The following is a 16,416-nucleotide window of genomic DNA, read 5'->3' as shown; positions in this document are numbered from 1 at the left end:
ATGAGTGAGGGGGAGAGGGTATTAGGCCAGATAATCTCTAAGTCCCTTCTCTGACAAAGCAGCTAGAGTGAGCTTGCTAAACTGCAAACCTGATCACACCTGACACCTCTGACAGGCAACTGCTCAATGGCTTCCCTTTGCTTTAGGATAAAAGCCCCAGTTCCTGAATGCGGCTTCCTGGCCCATGAGCCCTGAATCCTTGCTGCCTCGAAGCCTTCTTTCTGGCCATTCAGTCCTTAGGCTCCGTGATTTAGGACAGTGTCAAGTACAGAGTAGATATATTGCGAACGAATGAATGAATGAATGGGCTTCTTTTTCTTCCCTAACCCCCAAGCTCCTTCTTGACACGAGCCTTTGCTGGCTTCCCAGAATGCACTCTCCTTTTCTGCTAGCGAACCCTTGTCCACGCTCGGTCTCAGCTCCAACACTATCTCCTTCCTCCCCAAATCCCTCTGGGACCTGGTGTGAAGTCCCTCTGTGTGCCTCCCCGTTCCTGGTCCTGATTGCCCCCTTCCCCTCTCTGTCTCCCTCACCACTCAAGGCGAGGACATGCTGGCTTCATTGCCATAATCAAAGTCCCTTGCCTGGCACACAGTAGGCTGGAGAGAATGCCAGACAAGAGACAGAAGGCTGAAGTCTCCATGGCCCCATTTTTCTTGTGCCATGTGGAATGCAGAGCAGGGGCAGAGCAGCAGAGAGAGAGGAAACTCAGGGGGTGCAGTCCCCTAGATGCACCCTTGGACCTCTCCTTGCTGCCCCTGGGAGGTGAGAGAGAGGCCTGATGCCTGGGCATCTTCATGCAGGTCACTCAAGATGCAAGAAGACCAACTAAAGGGCTCACTGGTGGAGGTGGCCCCCGAGAAGCCACCAAAGAGAGCTGGTTGCTGCTCCTGACCACCTGGCCTGTCTGGGGTAGAATGGCCACTTCCCTGGGTTTCCTGTTCCCACCTGCCTGGACACAGCAGTGACAGAGATGGCCAGCTTGGAAGTTCAGGAAAATCCTCCTCAGGTCAGGACTTGGCTCCCAGGCAGGGGCTGTACTAACACTGCCCTTTGTACTTCAAAGAAGGACTTTTCTGAATAATAAGGCTGGGGAGTGGAGGTGGGGGCAGTTAAAACTCTTTAAAGAAAGGGAAAGTCTAGAAAAATGACTTAAGGAAAACACACCACAACACTGGCAAAACATCTCTGGGTGGTAACATTATAGGGTAAATGTATAGGGGTGGTATTTTCCTTTTTATATGTATTTGTATTTTCAAATCTTCTACACTGACTGAGTGTTCCCCATACAGTCAGAAATAAGAGTAAATGTTGAGGGGAGGGAAAGAAACTTCAAAGAGCTTGCTTTGGTGCTGATTACCAATTGATATAGCCTGTTTATTAAAGCCGTCCTATTGTTCCATGCCTGGCAAAGCTGGTGAATCTTGTCTCATTCACTGTATCTGTTTGCAAGCATGGGGTTTCTTTCGAGCAGAATCTGATTCCTGGGGAAGAGCAATGTTCTGATGGTCCCTGCTATGCCCCATTCCCCCCATCTCCCTGAGCCCCGACCACACTCTCCCCAAAAATCTGCCTGTAAGGGGTCATATCTGGGGATCTCATCCCCTGCCTCCACGCCACGGTGCCCCTATGGGGACCTCTGTCTTGAGGTGTCAATCTCTGGATGCAGTCGAGGTGCAGCTGGGGTGTGGCTGGTGGGGCCTGGGGAGCAGCAGGGGAAACTGATTCAGGTTATTCATGGGTTCCTCTTTGGAGCTTGTGTGAGAGTTCCCAGAATTGCACATTTGCCTCCTGACAGGTAGCTGCACATTACAACCTGGGGCCGGGATTGTCAGTGCCCTGGGGGAGCTTGCTGTGAGAGTCTAAGACGGCCTCTCAGTGTTAGCCTATCTCCTGTCATCTGTGTTTGCTGTCTCATCTTACCGTTAACCACATAAGGCTCACCAGGTACTGCGGTCCAGCGTGGGCAGAGTGCTGAGTCTGGTACTTAGCAATCATTCGGGTTCTGGTGACTTCCTCAGTTGAATCAGAGGAAACCTCAGTTTCATAGAGAGACAAGCAAATACAGTTCAAGAGACAGGGGTTCAGAGAAAGAGAATGAAGGAAAAAGAGGAGAGCATGAGACAGAAGAAAGAGACCTCTTATCAGTTTAATCAGTCTCCACTCTTGGCCCCTATCCCTCTGCTCAGTTCTAAAAGGGATCAATAGCACTGAGTTTTCTGTCACTAGAGGCTTATAAGTAGAAGCCAGGTAACACTTGGCAAGAGGTGCAGTGGAGAAGATTCAGGTATCAGAAACCACCAGAGTTTAGATCAGATGCCCTTAATAGACCTCATTTAATCTCTAAGCTAGTAAATGCAGAATGACTCCCATGATCCAGCCAGTCCTCTTACTTGTCCTCCTCCCTGATTCTTTCTTAGCCCCAGTGTCTTCTCCCTTCCTGGATCTTGTCAACCCACAAGCCTCCCCCTGTTCTGAGCGGGTTCTAGGCTGTACTATGCTCAGAGAAAGACAGAGAGACAGGGAGGGGTGAGCTGGAATAAGCGATGCCTGGCCTTGGCTGAGAGTGTGTGGCAGATCCTTCTGTTGCTAATGGCTCTCTCTGGGGTCGAGGACCTGGCCAGCACTGGTATCTCTGTCCTATGAGCCAGTGAGTTAATGAGGCAGGTAGGTAGGGTGTGACTCCTAGGGGAGCCAGTAAAGTGGATAGAGCCCTTGTCCTTCGGGGAATCCAGTACAGAAGTGCACCCCTTCCCCCAGTCTGCCCCTCCCACCTCAGCTCTGCCTAGCCTCAGGCAGCTAGCTCAGGTGCCCTGGGGGTGGGGTGTTAGAGGCGACTGCACACCTGCCCAGAGCCCTCTCTTGGCTTTCTCTGGCTGGATCCAGCTTCTGTGCAGAGCACAGCTGTGAAGGAGCTGCCAGCTTTTCCTGGCGTCAAGGGTCTCCAAGTCACCAAGCAGGACCCAGGAACTGCAGAGCAGCACGAGGCAAGTGAGGAAACAAGCAGGCGGGACTCAAGGTAGACTTCAGAGTGAACTTCCAGGCAAGTGGTGAGTTCTTGGGGCATGCAGCCAAGGGGGCTCTAATCACACCTTAGCTTGATGCTGTTTAAGAAAAGGAGTGTGAGACTGGGCTGATGGGGCTCAGGGTGTGGAGTGAGAAGGGGAGGGCAGGGGGATAAAATGGAGCCTGGGCAACGGTGTCAGAGAAGAGAGATTTTTGGAACTGAGGGTGGCGGGATCAGAACGATAAGCATTGTTTATCAAGCCATGCACTACTATGTTTCAAGCGCTTGACTTGTATTACCTCATTTAATCCTCACATCAGCCCTATGAGATGGGGCCTGTTATTTATCCCCATTTGACAGATAAGGAAAGCAAGGCATAGAAGACTGGATTTTCCATAGTCACATAGCTAGCAAGTGGTTGAGTGGGGTTTGAGATGCAGGCTCCAGTGTCCATAAGCTTAACTGTGAAATTATAGAGCTTCTTATAGGAAGGAATGGACGCTTAGGTGGAGCAGGGCCCAGGTCCTTTGACTTTCCCTTTCCCCATTCCTTCTCCTTTCCCTCCCCACCTCTCCAGTCACATTCCATGTCTTTGGCAGGCAGGCCTGGGCCAGGTGGAAGAAACAAAAAAGCAATAACAAATGACTAGAGAGTGGCTCAGTTATAGCATTCATCCAGGGCAGGTAAGGTATTAGGGGTGGTCCCTCAGTTCCTCCCTCCCTCGCAGTTCCTGGAACCAGAGTCTGAGATGTGGGATATTGGCGGCAGAATTTGGAGAGACCACCCCCCCTTCCTGTCTCTTTTCAGCTGCTCTCAGGCAAGTGGCTCCCATGGGGCCTCAGAGATCAACAAGTCCCCCAGGCAGGGCTCTGCAGGAGGGGCTCAGGAGACCCCTCTCCCCAGCCCTGGCTCTGAGCCAGCTACAGAGGGGTTTTCCAGCCCCCATCCCCTGTGTGGGAGAAAAGGGGATGAAAACTAGAATCAGGACCCTACTGGGCTGTCTTGTTTGCTGCTTGTTTGCTCAGTACCTGGCTCAGGGTAAACACTCAGTTAGTTAGTGGACACACCTCTTCTCACTAAAGCTGGGGGCTCCTGGCCTGGTTTATGGGATGGGAGATGGCAACATCAGCCCCTAAGCCAACTCTGGGATGTCTTGACTCCATCTCTCAACCCGAGTTCTCTCATCTGGGGGCTCCGCATATCCTCAGCATGTGGGATGGAGTGGGGATGAGGAGGAAGACCTGGCAGCTGGGGTGCAGAGCTTCCCCCCACCCTGCCAGGTATCCTGCACAGCATGATCACAGAAGGCAGTGGTCCCCAAGCTGGTCTTTCAAGGCTGCCAAATCAAATCAAAAAGCCTAAGCCAACCAAATCAGGTTTTTGAGGGTGTGACCCATGTATTAGTATTTTTGAAACTCCTCAGCTGATCCCAATGTGCAGACATGCTTGGGAACGGCTGGTTGGGGCTTTATACCTTCTCAAAGCCCTTGCATATTCATTTTCCTACTTAAACTTCAAATTAAAACTTGCTCGTTTCATAGGCAGAGCAAAGTTTTGTTTAACATATATATAATATTTATCAGATTCAATTTGTATTCCCTGCAGAAATTTTACAAATACAGAAATTCAAAGGAAGAAAATGAAAACTACCTGAATCTCATCCTTTAGTGACAGTTACTGTTGACACCTGTTTTATTTCCTTTATTTCCTCACTTCCATACAGTTGAGGAAGCTGAGGTAGGGAGACACGAGGAAACCTTCCCAAGGTCATGGGGCTTCCAGGAGCAGAGATGAGAGTTGAACTCAGGGCACTGACAGAGCCTGTCCCATCAGGTTGCTGTGAGGTCTAAAGGGGCTGGTGCACGCCAAGGGCACCCACTGTGCACAGGGGTCAGTAAAAGGATGGGGCTCAACAGGGAAAGAGGGAGGTGGCCCTCAGGTTGGTTTTTATGCTGACCTTGTGTGTCCAGAGCAGAAGAATGGAGGCCAATGCCACGTCCACCGCCGGGCTCACAGCCATACCCGAGGGACTGCTCCGACTAGTCTTTGCTGGGGTCTGCGGCCTCATCCTGCTCGTGGGGCTGCCGGCCAATGGACTGATGCTGCTGGTGGTGGGTCGGGGCCCGTGCGCCCCCCGCCCACTCCTCGCCCTGACCAACAGCCTCATGGTGAACATCACACTGTCTGACTTGCTCTTCCTGGCCTGCGTGGTGCCCGTGCTCCTGCTGAGCTTCTTGCGGCGTGACTGGTGGCTGGGTCCCACCGTCTGCACCACCAGCCAGGCTGCCAACAACGCCACCATGTTCTGTACCTTCTACAGCATGGTAGCCACAGCTCTTCTGCGCCATGTGGCAGTGGCCCGGCCTGACGTGGCCCTTCCATCCAGCCCAGGCACCCGCCTGCTGCTCTGTGGGACCATGTGGGTCTTGGGCCTCACTGCGTCGCTGCCCAACTGGTTGTTCCAGCAAGTGGTAGTGGAGGAGGAGGGCCAGGCCTGCCTCTTGCTCCTGAACCCTGCTCAGACCTCCTGCTACTTCACCCTACTGGGAGCCCTGGCCTTCCTGCCTTGTGTGCTGGGGCTGGGCTGCTCTTTCAGCCACGTGGGCTGGCTCCTGTGGACACAGCCCCGTGGCCCCATGGGAGAGAGCATCCGGGAGCACCAGGAAAACACAGGGCTCATCCTTGTAGTGTTGGTGGTCTTTGTGCTGATGTGGGGGCCCTGCTCAGTGCTGGGCTATGTGGCAGCTGTGGGTGACCTGCCTGCCACACCAATGGCTTTTGTGGCATCCAGCTTCTGCACCATCCTGGCCTACTCCAACTGTGCTGTCAGCCCCATCCTTTGCTTCTACCTCTCCCGCCCCTTCCGTGCAGGACTCAGGGACCTCTTCTGCAAGCAGGTGGCAGCCAGGCACCCCAGAGGTGTGGAAGGGGCTGGTATGGTGATGGAGAGTGTCCGGCCTGGACATGGCAGGGCCCAAGGAGGCCTATGGGATCTAGCAGGTGTCTGAAAGGATAGGCTGATAAGAGGGCTGAGATTCAAGAGAGAAAGGAAGATCCCTAATGATATTAGATCCCATCCCCTCCATTTCACCAGTGGGGAGACAGATCCAGAGAGCAGGTGGCTCAGCAAAAGTGATACAGCAACTAAACGGCAACTAAGTCGATGGGATTCAGATAGGTATTTATAGGCTCCACTACTTCCTAGCTGTATAACTTGAACAAGTCCCTTAACTTTTCTATACCTCAGTTTTCTCATCTGGAAAATAGGACCATGATAGTACCTTCTTCACAGGGTTGTTATGAAGATAAACCTTCTCAACACATATAAAGTGCTTAGAAGAATGTCTGGTGCTTGTAAGTGCATGTGAGTATTGGTCATTATTATTACTATTATTATCTTATTTTTATTAATTCAGGGGTGCTTGAAGTGAGTGGACAAGAGGGTGGTCAAGGGACTTCCAAAGGCAGAGAGTAGTAGAGGAATGATCTGGGGGCCTGCCAGCCTGGGGTCCCTAATCCTGAAAGCTTGGCAACTGCATTGGGGGGAGGGGAAGAACCAGCTACAGCCTGGGGAGGGGAGGCTCATAGCCCCGGAGGGCATTTCAGTCACCTTTCCCTTCTCTGCCTGCCCTCCCCCAGCTCTGTCACACACAACCGTCAGTCCAATAAAGGAACACCATGAACTAAAGTCATGGAGCCGTGAGTCTGGGTCTATGTATTTCTCAACGGCCTCCTTTCTCCCCTGTGGTTTCTCTTCCTGATGTATCTGGGGCAGAGTCCCCTTTTGAGGCCCTTTCCTTCTCTCCAGAGCCAACTGGAGGTCTTCACCTCTCCTACCCCATCCCTTCTGACAAGCTCCCAAACTCCATGCCCTCCTTCTGGCCTCCTGGGAACAGACTTCAGGTTTCTGTGTTGGCTTGGGAACCAGGGAGATTGTCTTAATTGAAATTCCCAAGATCATACATTCTGCTTGGTAATGGTATTACAGTTAAACACACACTGACCCTATGGTTAAAAAGCTTAGGAAACACTGGGTTGAACCAAGTCAAACTAATCTCTTTGCTATAGGACTAATCAGAGCCTCAAACATCCTGAAGGCTATTGGAACTCTCTGAGAGGGTCTCAGAGCAGGCAGTTCCCAAAACCCATGCCAGCGTCCCATGGAACACACCTTGGGAAAGAACCCAGGAGAGAAGCTACAGTGCTGAGCACAGTAAAGATGCTCTTGGTACCCTGGGGCAGTGGCTCTGAGCCTCAGTTCCCCTGCCAGGCACGCATCTCCTCCCAACACTTTCCCATTGGCACCCAACGTGAGGTAAAAATGGGCTGCTGGTTATGGGAACTTCCCCCTTCTCAAGCTGTGACCCCACCCGGTTCGCACTCAAAGAGGATCAGAATGCAAGGCAGAGGGGCATCTAATTAAAAGGACAGCAGTGAATCAGTTCTAATTTACTATAAAATCACAAGAAGTAAGCAAGTCCCAAACTTTAGTATAATTAGTACCAACTTCTTGTGATGTGCAGGTTGGGAATGGCTGCCTAGAGGGCTAATCTGAGAGTGAACTTGCCCAGAGAATGGAGAAGTCCCCTTTCCCTGTGTTCCTGGTCCCTGATGGCCACAGGGATGTATATGTAAAGAGAGACAAGGAGGAAAGTGGTGTTTATTGTGCACTTAGTGCAGCAGGTCCTGTGTATGTCACACACTTCCTGCATACATACCTACATGTCACTCTGGCCACACAACAATCCTGCAAGGGAGGACTGACAGTCCCATTGCACAGTAACTCATCCTGGACACATGTCCTGTGAGTCCAGCAGGCTGCCTCAGGAGCCCCCCTTTGGTGCCCACAGACCCTGGCCCCTCCCCTACTTAATGCAGCTGCAACCATACTAGCCTCCATGCTATCCTTCAAACACACCTCAGGGCCTTTGCACTTGCTGTTCCCTCTCCTTGGAGCCCTCATGCCTCAGGTTTCAGCATGTCTCCCTCTCTCATCTCAACCATCATCTCCTCAAAGAGGTCCTTCCTGACCACCTCATCTAAAATATCACCCTGTCACTCTCTATCCTCTTATTCTCTTATTTTTCTTCATGACTCTTATCATCATCTGAAATTATGTTATTTACCTATTTGTTTATGTGCTTATTGTGTTTCCCCTGTCCCATTTATGTCTCTACTGTAGCTCTATGTAGAGACAGGGCCTGTATTTTGTTCACTGCTGCATCCCCAGTGCCTAGCACAGGTCCGGCACATACTGGTTGCTCAGTAACTCCTTGTTGAACAAAAGAATGGAAGAAAAAGAGAGAGGAGAACCTGGACTCTGTCATGAAACAACATCTGCTATTTTTCACAGGAGAAAGGAAAACAACTTTAGTAAAAGAACCAAATTTACTTCAGTTTAAGGCAAATGCCACACAGAGACTGTCTCAGAGACGGGCACAGGACCAGACAGTGTAGAAACACCACCATCATGCATGACGGGAAGGGAAGCAGTGTCTGGCAGCAGACAGGGTGGGGCCTGGTCTCCACCCAGGCACGGGAGGTTCAGTGGGCTGAGGAGCCCCATGCGGCAGGAGAGACTGGCATGCATGACCTGCTCCGCATGTGGGAAAAGGCCGGGCAGCTGGGTGGACCCAGGGGTGAGATCATCTTTCTTGCCTTTCCCACAGCAGAGGCAGGGGCTTGGGTGCAGACGCCAGAGCCCAAGGCTGAAGGACCAGGGTAGGTTTATGTGATGTGATGGAACAGTGTGACCCTAGAGCCAAGACGGCCTTAAGGGGTTGCACTGGCAAGGAGGGGGATGGGGCAAGCCGGGTGTGGGAAAATGGACTCTCAGGGCGTCAGAGTTGAAGATTAACCCAGGCTTGTCTGATCAATCCTCTTGCCTTACAGATGTGGAAACTGAGACCGTAAAGGTAGACGGGCCTCGCTTGGGTTCCCACAGCAGGCAGGGGCTAGAGGCAGGACTCGCATCCTCTGTCCCCATGGGGTAGACAGGCAGTGTGGGAGTGCTGGGGCTGGGCTGCTTTTTGCCCAGGCCTCTAGGTGGGCAGCAGAGGAGTGGGCACCAGGGACCCTGGGATGCCTCTGGGAGAAAAGGGGACGTCTGAAGCCAGGAGCCGACTGCCTGTGAGCCCAGATCAGGGAGAGGCCTGCGGATCTTTGTGTCTAGAACCAGCGTCATACCGGGCTTGAGAGGTACCTGAAAGAACCCCGTGCCTGAAAAACCTCCATCCCTTGTCCACTGTGTGACCTACATCCACCATCACAGCCTCCCCTTCATGGGTCTGCAGGACTCCCACTGCATGCAAGGGTTCCAGTGAGGGTTCACATGTTCGGGTACCTGTAAACTCAGCAGCCTCATGGGGTTCATTGGAAATAGGAACAGGAGAGATACTGGGGTGGGGGTCAGGGGCCAGGTGTAGGAGTAGACACCACAGGAGGAAGGCAGAGAGAAGAGGCCTGGAGGTGGGAGGCCCAGCCCAGGCTTCTGGGTGATATACCAGATGGGATTACCCAGGTGGGCTGAGGGGGACCCCCATCGTCCTGATTAACATCTTCCTGGCTGGTCCAGAACCAGATGTCAGGGAAAGAAGAGACGAGAAGGGGCCCAGATCCCCACCTCTACCACCTGTACCCCCAAACTGGGTGTTTGGGCCATATAGGGAGAAGTCTTCAGAAGCCCTGCCCCTGGCCAGCTTCCCAGGCACAGGTGTTCCAAAGGCTGGGCTGGGTGGACTGTAGGGGGTCTGGGCACCCTGCCTTCCTTTCTACTGGACTAAACCCCAGCCATCTGAGCAGACCAGGCTTCAGATGTGCGTGTGCAGAGGGGAAGCAGGGGGCGTGCGGGCCGGGGACTCGGGGGCCGAGTGCGCTGGGGCCATGGGTGGGGAGCGAGGGCGGATGCCCTGCGCCTTCATGTAAGACACCAGCTGGTCCGGGATCTCGGCCAGCACGTCCCGGGCCAGGCGCGCCATGCTCAGCACGTGGTTGCCTGTGCGGTCCACGTAGTCCCTGAAGGGCACGAACTGTCCAGCGGAGAAGGTAGGGTCAGGTGAGGTCTCCCTCTGGACACCAGCCCCCCAAATCTCCAGGCCTGGGATCCTGTCCCACTCCTCCCCAGCCTCTGCTCACTTCACTCAAGCCCTCCCCCTCATGATGAATTCCCTGAGGGGCTACTGTATCATAGTCACTGTTCTTTCATTCATTCAACAAGTAACTTATTGAACACCTAGTCCACGCCAGGATACACCATTGAACAAGATTCCTTAATCTCTGAAATCCTGGCACCAACCACATGCACTTAGCAGGCACTGAGGAAAAACTGAATGAATCCCATGGCTCCTGGAAAATGGGCCCTCCAGGTCTCCTCTGACCTCTCCAGCAGAGCCCTCTCTCTGGCTCTTTGGCCCTGCTTCTCTTTCCTCTCTGGGCCAACTCCTACAGTCAGGCCCCTCTGGCATCCTCCCAGGGGTGGTCCTTTCAGGGGCGGTGAGGGGTCCACTTCTCCCAGCCCCCTGTGCCTCAGGCTCACTCCTGCTTCCAGGTCTTTGCATACACAGGTCCCACTTCCCAGGCGGTCCTTGCTCTGGTTTCTAGCCCCCTATCTTTAGTCTCTGCACCTGGAATGACCCTCCCTTCCCTAATTTTTTTTAATCCAGGGGGTATGGGGAATGTCAGTTCTTTTTTAATCTGAATCTCCTAAGCACTAGGAACTCAGTCTGCAAGAGATTCACAGAGGGATGTGCTTACTGAAGTGCGTTCTGGGGCTTGATTGGACAGGGATTCCCAGAGGACAAAGACCTGTCTGCTCCTTACATTCGCCATCCAACATGGAGATGCTAAGACACTGATTCAATCAACTGAGCAACGCCCATTCTTGGAAGGGGCTGCAGCAACAATAAAGACACTTCCTCCACCTTCACGGGGTTGGCCATCTCATTTAGGAAGGCAGCCCGGCAGAAAACAACAGTAGGTGCGAGTAATTAGGTGTCTGTGTTCTGCAGGAGACCCTGGAGGCCTGAGGGCTCAGGGAGGGCTTGCAGAGCATTCCTGTCAGGGCAGCACAATGCTAAGGGTGAGTCTCAGACATGGTAGAGAGGGGTCCAGCCCGAGGACTGACTCCTGTTTCCTTCTAGGCCAGTACCTAGTGCCTCCCTCCAGGGCCCCTTTCCAGGGAGGTCAGCTCTGGCATTTTCTGTGGGGCAGGCAGGGTCTGGGCTTCACCTGGACAATGTCCCGTTCGGCCAGCTTTCCTCGGGAGGAGATCCGCACGTCATCACCATCCAGCTCCACCATGGCTGTGAGGGGAGGGAGGTAGAGGCACAGGGGTGGGTGAACTAATGGTGGGCACCTGGGCCTGACAGGACAGAGACTGTCGGCCCAGAAGCCCACGTCAGAGATGAAAAAACTGAGGCCAGGAGACGGGAAGAACCCAACCAAGCAAGTCTCTGACTTCCAGCCCAGTGCTCCAGCTCCCCTACACTCTGCAGGCTCCCAGGTTGGAGAAGGGAAGAGGAAGGCGTGACTCGGGGCCTCCTCCCCACAGCCTTAGGGTGTGGGCATGGGGTGCACACCCTGACACACCCCTCTCTGTGCAAACAAACGCACCCTCAACCCTGCCTGCTCACCCAGACAGTCGCACACACCTGGGCGTGAGCTCTCACTCTTTGGGAGGGATCGTTTTCAAGGGCCTGAAGCCTCTGGGGAAACACGTAGGGGGATGGGGACTCACCGTCGAACTCCGCCTGGCCCACGCCGATGATGATGATGGACATGGGGAGTTTGGCAGCCTGGGAGACAGCATGAACGGTGTGGGGTGGACCCAGCCAAGAAGGAGGTTATGGGACAGGAAGAGGTGGGTCAAAAGAAGAAAGGCAGGAGGACAGGGAAGAAATGGAGGAGAAAAGGATAGAGACACACAGAAACACAGAAAAAGGAGGAAGAGAGAAGGGGAGGAGAGAAGGAGCCAGGAATACACACCAAAGGAAACGGAGGTGGGGGCACCAGAGAGGAAGAGGGAATCGAGAGGGAGGGAGGCAGAGGGGGAAACGGGTCACAGGTCTGCTTCTTCAAAACACTCCCATTCCTTCTTCTGCCTCTGGGCCCCTATCATGTGGGACATCTTTTATGTGGGCCTGGAGGGAGGACCAGCTGTGGCTGGGGCCCCTGTACAGGGAGACCACCCAGTAAGGGGAGCCATGTTCCAGGCCTCCCCCACTCTGGACTTTCTCTACGAGGCCAAGCCGGGTTGGGTGGGATCTGGCTGGGGCAGCAGTCCTAGAGATGGTTAATGAGGGAGCGATGGGCGTCTGGAGGGAGTGGACCACCCAGTGTGATGAAGAGGTGGGTCCAGAGCTCACCAGCCAAATTCTTCATCAGCCGGCACCCCCTCCACATACCAAACCCTACTGCTGGCCCTCTAGACTCTACAGCAAGAAGCCAAGAGTGGTCCCAAAGAGGGCAGGGAGAACAGAAGCCATGCCCTAAAGGTTTCCCTAAAGGAAGGAGGGAAGCACACCTTTGGGCTCTCCACCCCAACCCCTGCTCACGTTGACGATAGCCTCCTTGGTCTGCGCCATGTCCGAGATGACCCCATCCGTGATGATGAGCAGCACCGAGTACTGGGAGCCGTCCTGCACTGTGGCCGCGTTCCTGGGGCGGGGCGGGGGCAGAGATCTGTCTGGCAGGGCTGTGGGCATGTCATCCCCACCCCCAATACAAGGACCCTTAACACTTTGGTGGGGACAGCTCTTTGGCAGGAGGGGGTTTCTTTAGTGTCAGATCTCCCTGAAAAGTGGGGAAAGACGCTCCCTCCTGCCTTCCTGAGAGGACAGGGGTGGGAGGAAGCACCTTCTGAACTCTTGGGATGAGTGTCCAGTGACCTCCGCACTCACCTGGCCACATGGGTGACCACGGGGGCGAAGTTGGTGGGGCCGTAGAGCTGCACAGTGCGCAGGCTGTGGTGGTAGGCCTCCAGGATGCCATCGATGCCGCAGCACGAGGGGTTCTCCTGGTTGCCGTTCTGGGGGCACAGAGGGTGGGAGGCTAAGCCCAGGAAGGAAGGATTGCAGCTGGGTGGTCTGTGGGGGCAGAGTCAGGATGGGGGAGCCCAGCAGGCCTGGGGTCTCCTAGACTCTTCTCTGGTAGGGGCAGGGGGTGGGGGGTCAGGGAAGGGATCCTCCTGGGCCCATCCTGAAGGGCAGTGCATGCTCAGGGGAAGCAGAGTCCAGACCTGCTCCTTGCCCTACTCCCGGTCCCTGCTCAGACAGCTCCTTCCTCCCCCAACCCAGAGCCCTGATTGCTTCCCTTAGGGAACCTCTGGCAAACCCATCCCAAAATGACTGCATGGTCTGAGCTGCTCTGGAAGGGCCAGGGGCTGATCCATCCTCCTGTGTCCTGTGCCCAGCACAGTGGCTGGCACTCCACAGGCACTGAGGGATGCTGGCTATGAGTGATCCAGCAATGTACTCAATGTCCCCAGCTCATGGGAGGGAGGGAGAGGAGGTGGCCTTAGAAGCCATCTCCACAAAGCCCTCATCTCAGCACCAACTCAGGGACTTCCTGGAATCACCTGCTATTGTCCATACCCAACCCACACCCCCTTCTCCTCATTTCTGGGGCCTTGGGGAATAGTTCAGTCTCACCTCCACCCCACCTCCACCTGGCTCTTGTTAGGAAAAGGAAGCCAGAGCTCACTGTGGGTGACTTCAGACACGGAGGGGAAGTGCTTGTGACCAAGGTGGGGAGTAGGTTCCTGGAACCTCTGATACAAGCCCTCCTCCCCACAGCAGGCAGCCTACCCTTACAAAGGCTGCACCTTAAGTCCCCAGGCAGGGAGGATGGGGAACGTCCCCAACCCCAGGCTTGTCACCACACCCCAGCCTGGTCAGCCCTCAGCCCTCTCTCCAAGGACCTCTTACCAGCGGGAACTCGTGGGACACCCTGCCGTCAGGGGGCAGTTTGGCCCCAAAGCCGAGGGCAGGGAACATCTTGTCACTGTCATAGTGCTGGATGATCTCCCCGACGGCAGTCAGCGCCAGTGCATAGGCGTTCAGCTGGTAGGGGCTCATGTAGTGCAGGGACGTGGACTGCGAGGGGTTCCCTGTGACACAGGATGCGGGGACGGTGGCCAGCCTGGACACTCCAAGCCAAAGGGCTCAGAATATAGTTTCTTTATTTACCCTTGACTCCTTTCTTTCTCTCTTACTGCACATTCAATCCTTTAGCAAACTGTGCCTGCTAGATCTTCGAAATATATCCAGAATCCCACCTGCTTATCCCCTCCTTCAAGATACCGCCACCGTCTGGCCTGTAGGATTATAGCAACCTCCTAACTGATCTCCCTGCTTCCACCCTTGTGCCTGCTGTCCCTCCATACTCGGCACACTAGCCTCAGAGACCCTGCAAACCTCAGGCAGCGAATCACACCTCTTCTCTGCTCAAAATGCCCCAATGCTCCCATTGCACCCAGAACAAAATCCAAGGTCCTTATAAGGGCCCACAAGGGCCCACAAGGCCCCACCTGATCTGGCCTCCAGTTACCTTTCTCCTCATCTCCTACCATCCTCTCTGTCACTCACTCAGTCCCAGTCTCTTGTCACTCCCACCTCAGGGCGTTGGCAATAGCAATTCCCTCTGCTCTGGGATACTTTTCCACAGATGTGCACATGGCTTGCTCTCTCACCTCTTCAGGTCTGTACTCCAGGGTATCATTCTCAACATGGCCTTCCCTGAGCGGCCTATTGAAAGTTACAGCCTCCCCCGGTACTCCCTACCCCGCTTCCTGGCTTGATTTTTCACTACTATTGTCCATGTTTTAGTTACCTGTTTATTAATGAGAGGCAGTACAGCACAGACTGCCAACGTATTAATCCTCTCTTTACCTCCTCCTAGCTGTGTGATCTTGGATAGATGTTGGTTAAGAAACCACTCATCTGTTGAACTGGGGTAATAATAGTCCCTAACTCATAGGATTGTTGTGAGGATTAAACAGATGCTATTATCATAGCTCTCCTTATTGTTATCATTACTAAGGCCCCTCCCAGCTCTGACATCCCACCACTCTGTGACGGTAGGGCCTGCAGCCCTGAGAGGACACACCTGCAGAGGGTAAGACCTGGGCATTTTCTGACTGGCATAAAAATGAGCATTAAGCATGAATAACTAGGGTCCAGTACCCAAGGAAGGCTGTGATGTGTCCAATAGTGTAAAGTTTGGCATTGATTGCTCCTGGCCACTTGGTCACAGCCCGACACTGGAGAAGGTCAGAAGAGGGGAGGAAGTGGGGACAGCCTGAGCAAGGGGGATGACTGGAGCTGCTGAGCTGCATTCCTGCCCTCACTGAGGACCACAGAGCTCCATCCTGACTCTGGTTCTCCCTTCCAGTCTGTGGGTTGGACTGCACAGGGGATGTGCAATTTGATACTGTGAGGAAACACCTCTACTCCAGGGCTCTCCATAGGGCCAGAACAGCTGTCCCATTCCCCCAGGGAGACTGGGTATCCTCGAGGACAAGGCTGGCTCAGGGTATATGGGCCCAGAGCCCAGATTTGTTAGTGACCATGATCCAATCTGGGGATACTTTCGCCACCTTGATTGTATCTTTGGTTCTCCAGGCTTAAGTTCCCTCTCTTCGGTGAGGATGAGTCCAGAGAGTATGGGAGACCTGCCTCCTAGCTAGAGCCAACCACCACAGCCCTGAAAAACCCTCCCCTTTCCAGATCCCCGGCCCTCATTCAGCTCCTCTGCCCATCCCCTCACTCACCATTGGAGGCCGTGAAATCAATGGCCACTGTGAAATTGATCTGGGTCCTAGAAGAGGGAGAACAGCAGGTGAGTTACCTGGACAGAGGGAGGGCTGTGGGGAGGGTGAATCACACTGGACAGGGAGTGAGAAACCTGGCTCCCACCCCAGCCCCACTGCTTGCCAGGTGTGTAGCCTTGGTGAAGTTACTCATCTCCTTCTAGTTCTGGAAAACTGGAGTAGTAACACCAGCCACACCCTCCCCCAAAGGAGTGCTGTTAGCATCGAAAGAGTTAGGCAGTGTGAAAGCCCTTTGAAGATGATTATTTCTGTTGGGCACATGGCTGTGGCTACTTTTTCCCTTTCCAAACCCTGCCCTTTGGCCCACCTGAGGCCAGGGAAGTAGGGTCTCACCGTACTCCTGGCTCAAATTTGGAGTCAGATTCAGCGTTAAATCTTATTTGGCAAAAAAAGAAAGACAGATAGGCATTGTGCATCTCCTGAGGGAAGAACAAAACACCACCCATTTAGTTGTCTTGCCAAAAAAATTGAACCTGAATCCAACGGAGCTTCCAGAACTATCTACCAGTTTACAGGCAACACAGAGGACAGAGGAATATGTTAAATGACACCATAGAGGATGCAGCCAGTAGAAGCCAGTCTG

General features: G+C 53.8%; 3 protein-coding genes across 7 annotated transcripts in view; 2 read left to right on the top strand and 1 right to left on the bottom strand.

Annotated features, from left to right (window-relative positions):
* The window catches only part of RAB44 (RAB44, member RAS oncogene family), a 29,565-nt gene extending 28,499 nt beyond the window's left edge, over nucleotides 1–1,066 (top strand). Inside the window, exon 14 of the mRNA XM_006202062.4 lies at nucleotides 804–1,066. Within this exon, the coding sequence (XP_006202124.2) occupies nucleotides 804–894 (91 nt within the window). The 3' untranslated portion in view covers nucleotides 895–1,066. The remainder of the gene's footprint in view (nucleotides 1–803) is intronic.
* A 3,835-nt stretch (nucleotides 1,067–4,901) lies between these two features.
* Nucleotides 4,902–6,192, top strand: LOC102527034 (neuropeptides B/W receptor type 1-like). Its single transcript, XM_006202189.4, has one exon. It carries the CDS (start codon nucleotides 4,957–4,959, stop codon nucleotides 6,013–6,015), a length of 1,059 nt encoding a protein of 352 aa, XP_006202251.3. The 5' UTR covers nucleotides 4,902–4,956; the 3' UTR covers nucleotides 6,016–6,192.
* A 2,184-nt stretch (nucleotides 6,193–8,376) lies between these two features.
* The window catches only part of CPNE5 (copine 5), an 87,295-nt gene continuing 79,255 nt past the window's right edge, over nucleotides 8,377–16,416 (bottom strand). For 3 of the 5 annotated variants that reach the window (XM_031688467.2, XM_072945102.1, XM_072945101.1), the window contains 7 exons: nucleotides 15,774–15,820; nucleotides 13,930–14,111; nucleotides 12,904–13,031; nucleotides 12,559–12,661; nucleotides 11,742–11,799; nucleotides 11,234–11,307; nucleotides 8,390–10,035 (listed from right to left, as the gene is read on the bottom strand). In XM_031688467.2, the coding sequence (XP_031544327.1) occupies nucleotides 9,817–10,035; nucleotides 11,234–11,307; nucleotides 11,742–11,799; nucleotides 12,559–12,661; nucleotides 12,904–13,031; nucleotides 13,930–14,111; nucleotides 15,774–15,820 (811 nt within the window). In that variant the 3' untranslated portion in view covers nucleotides 8,390–9,816. Of the gene's footprint in view, nucleotides 10,036–11,233; nucleotides 11,308–11,741; nucleotides 11,800–12,558; nucleotides 12,662–12,903; nucleotides 13,032–13,929; nucleotides 14,112–15,773; nucleotides 15,821–16,166; nucleotides 16,253–16,416 lie in introns of all 5 variants that reach the window. The other 2 variants (XM_072945103.1, XM_006202061.4) reach the window with 2 other exon arrangements.

The sequence above is a fragment of the Vicugna pacos genome, chromosome 20 (genome assembly GCF_048564905.1).
Source record: "Vicugna pacos chromosome 20, VicPac4, whole genome shotgun sequence".
In the NCBI taxonomy this organism is placed as follows: Eukaryota; Metazoa; Chordata; class Mammalia; order Artiodactyla; family Camelidae; genus Vicugna; species Vicugna pacos.
Note: the sequence above shows the minus strand (reverse complement) of the source record. Positions and strands in the feature narration are given on the sequence as shown.

Coding starts and splice junctions, on each gene's coding strand:
- LOC102527034 (XM_006202189.4), top strand. CDS start 4,957: ATGCTGACCTTGTGTGTCCAGAGCAGAAGAATGGAGGCCAATGCCACG.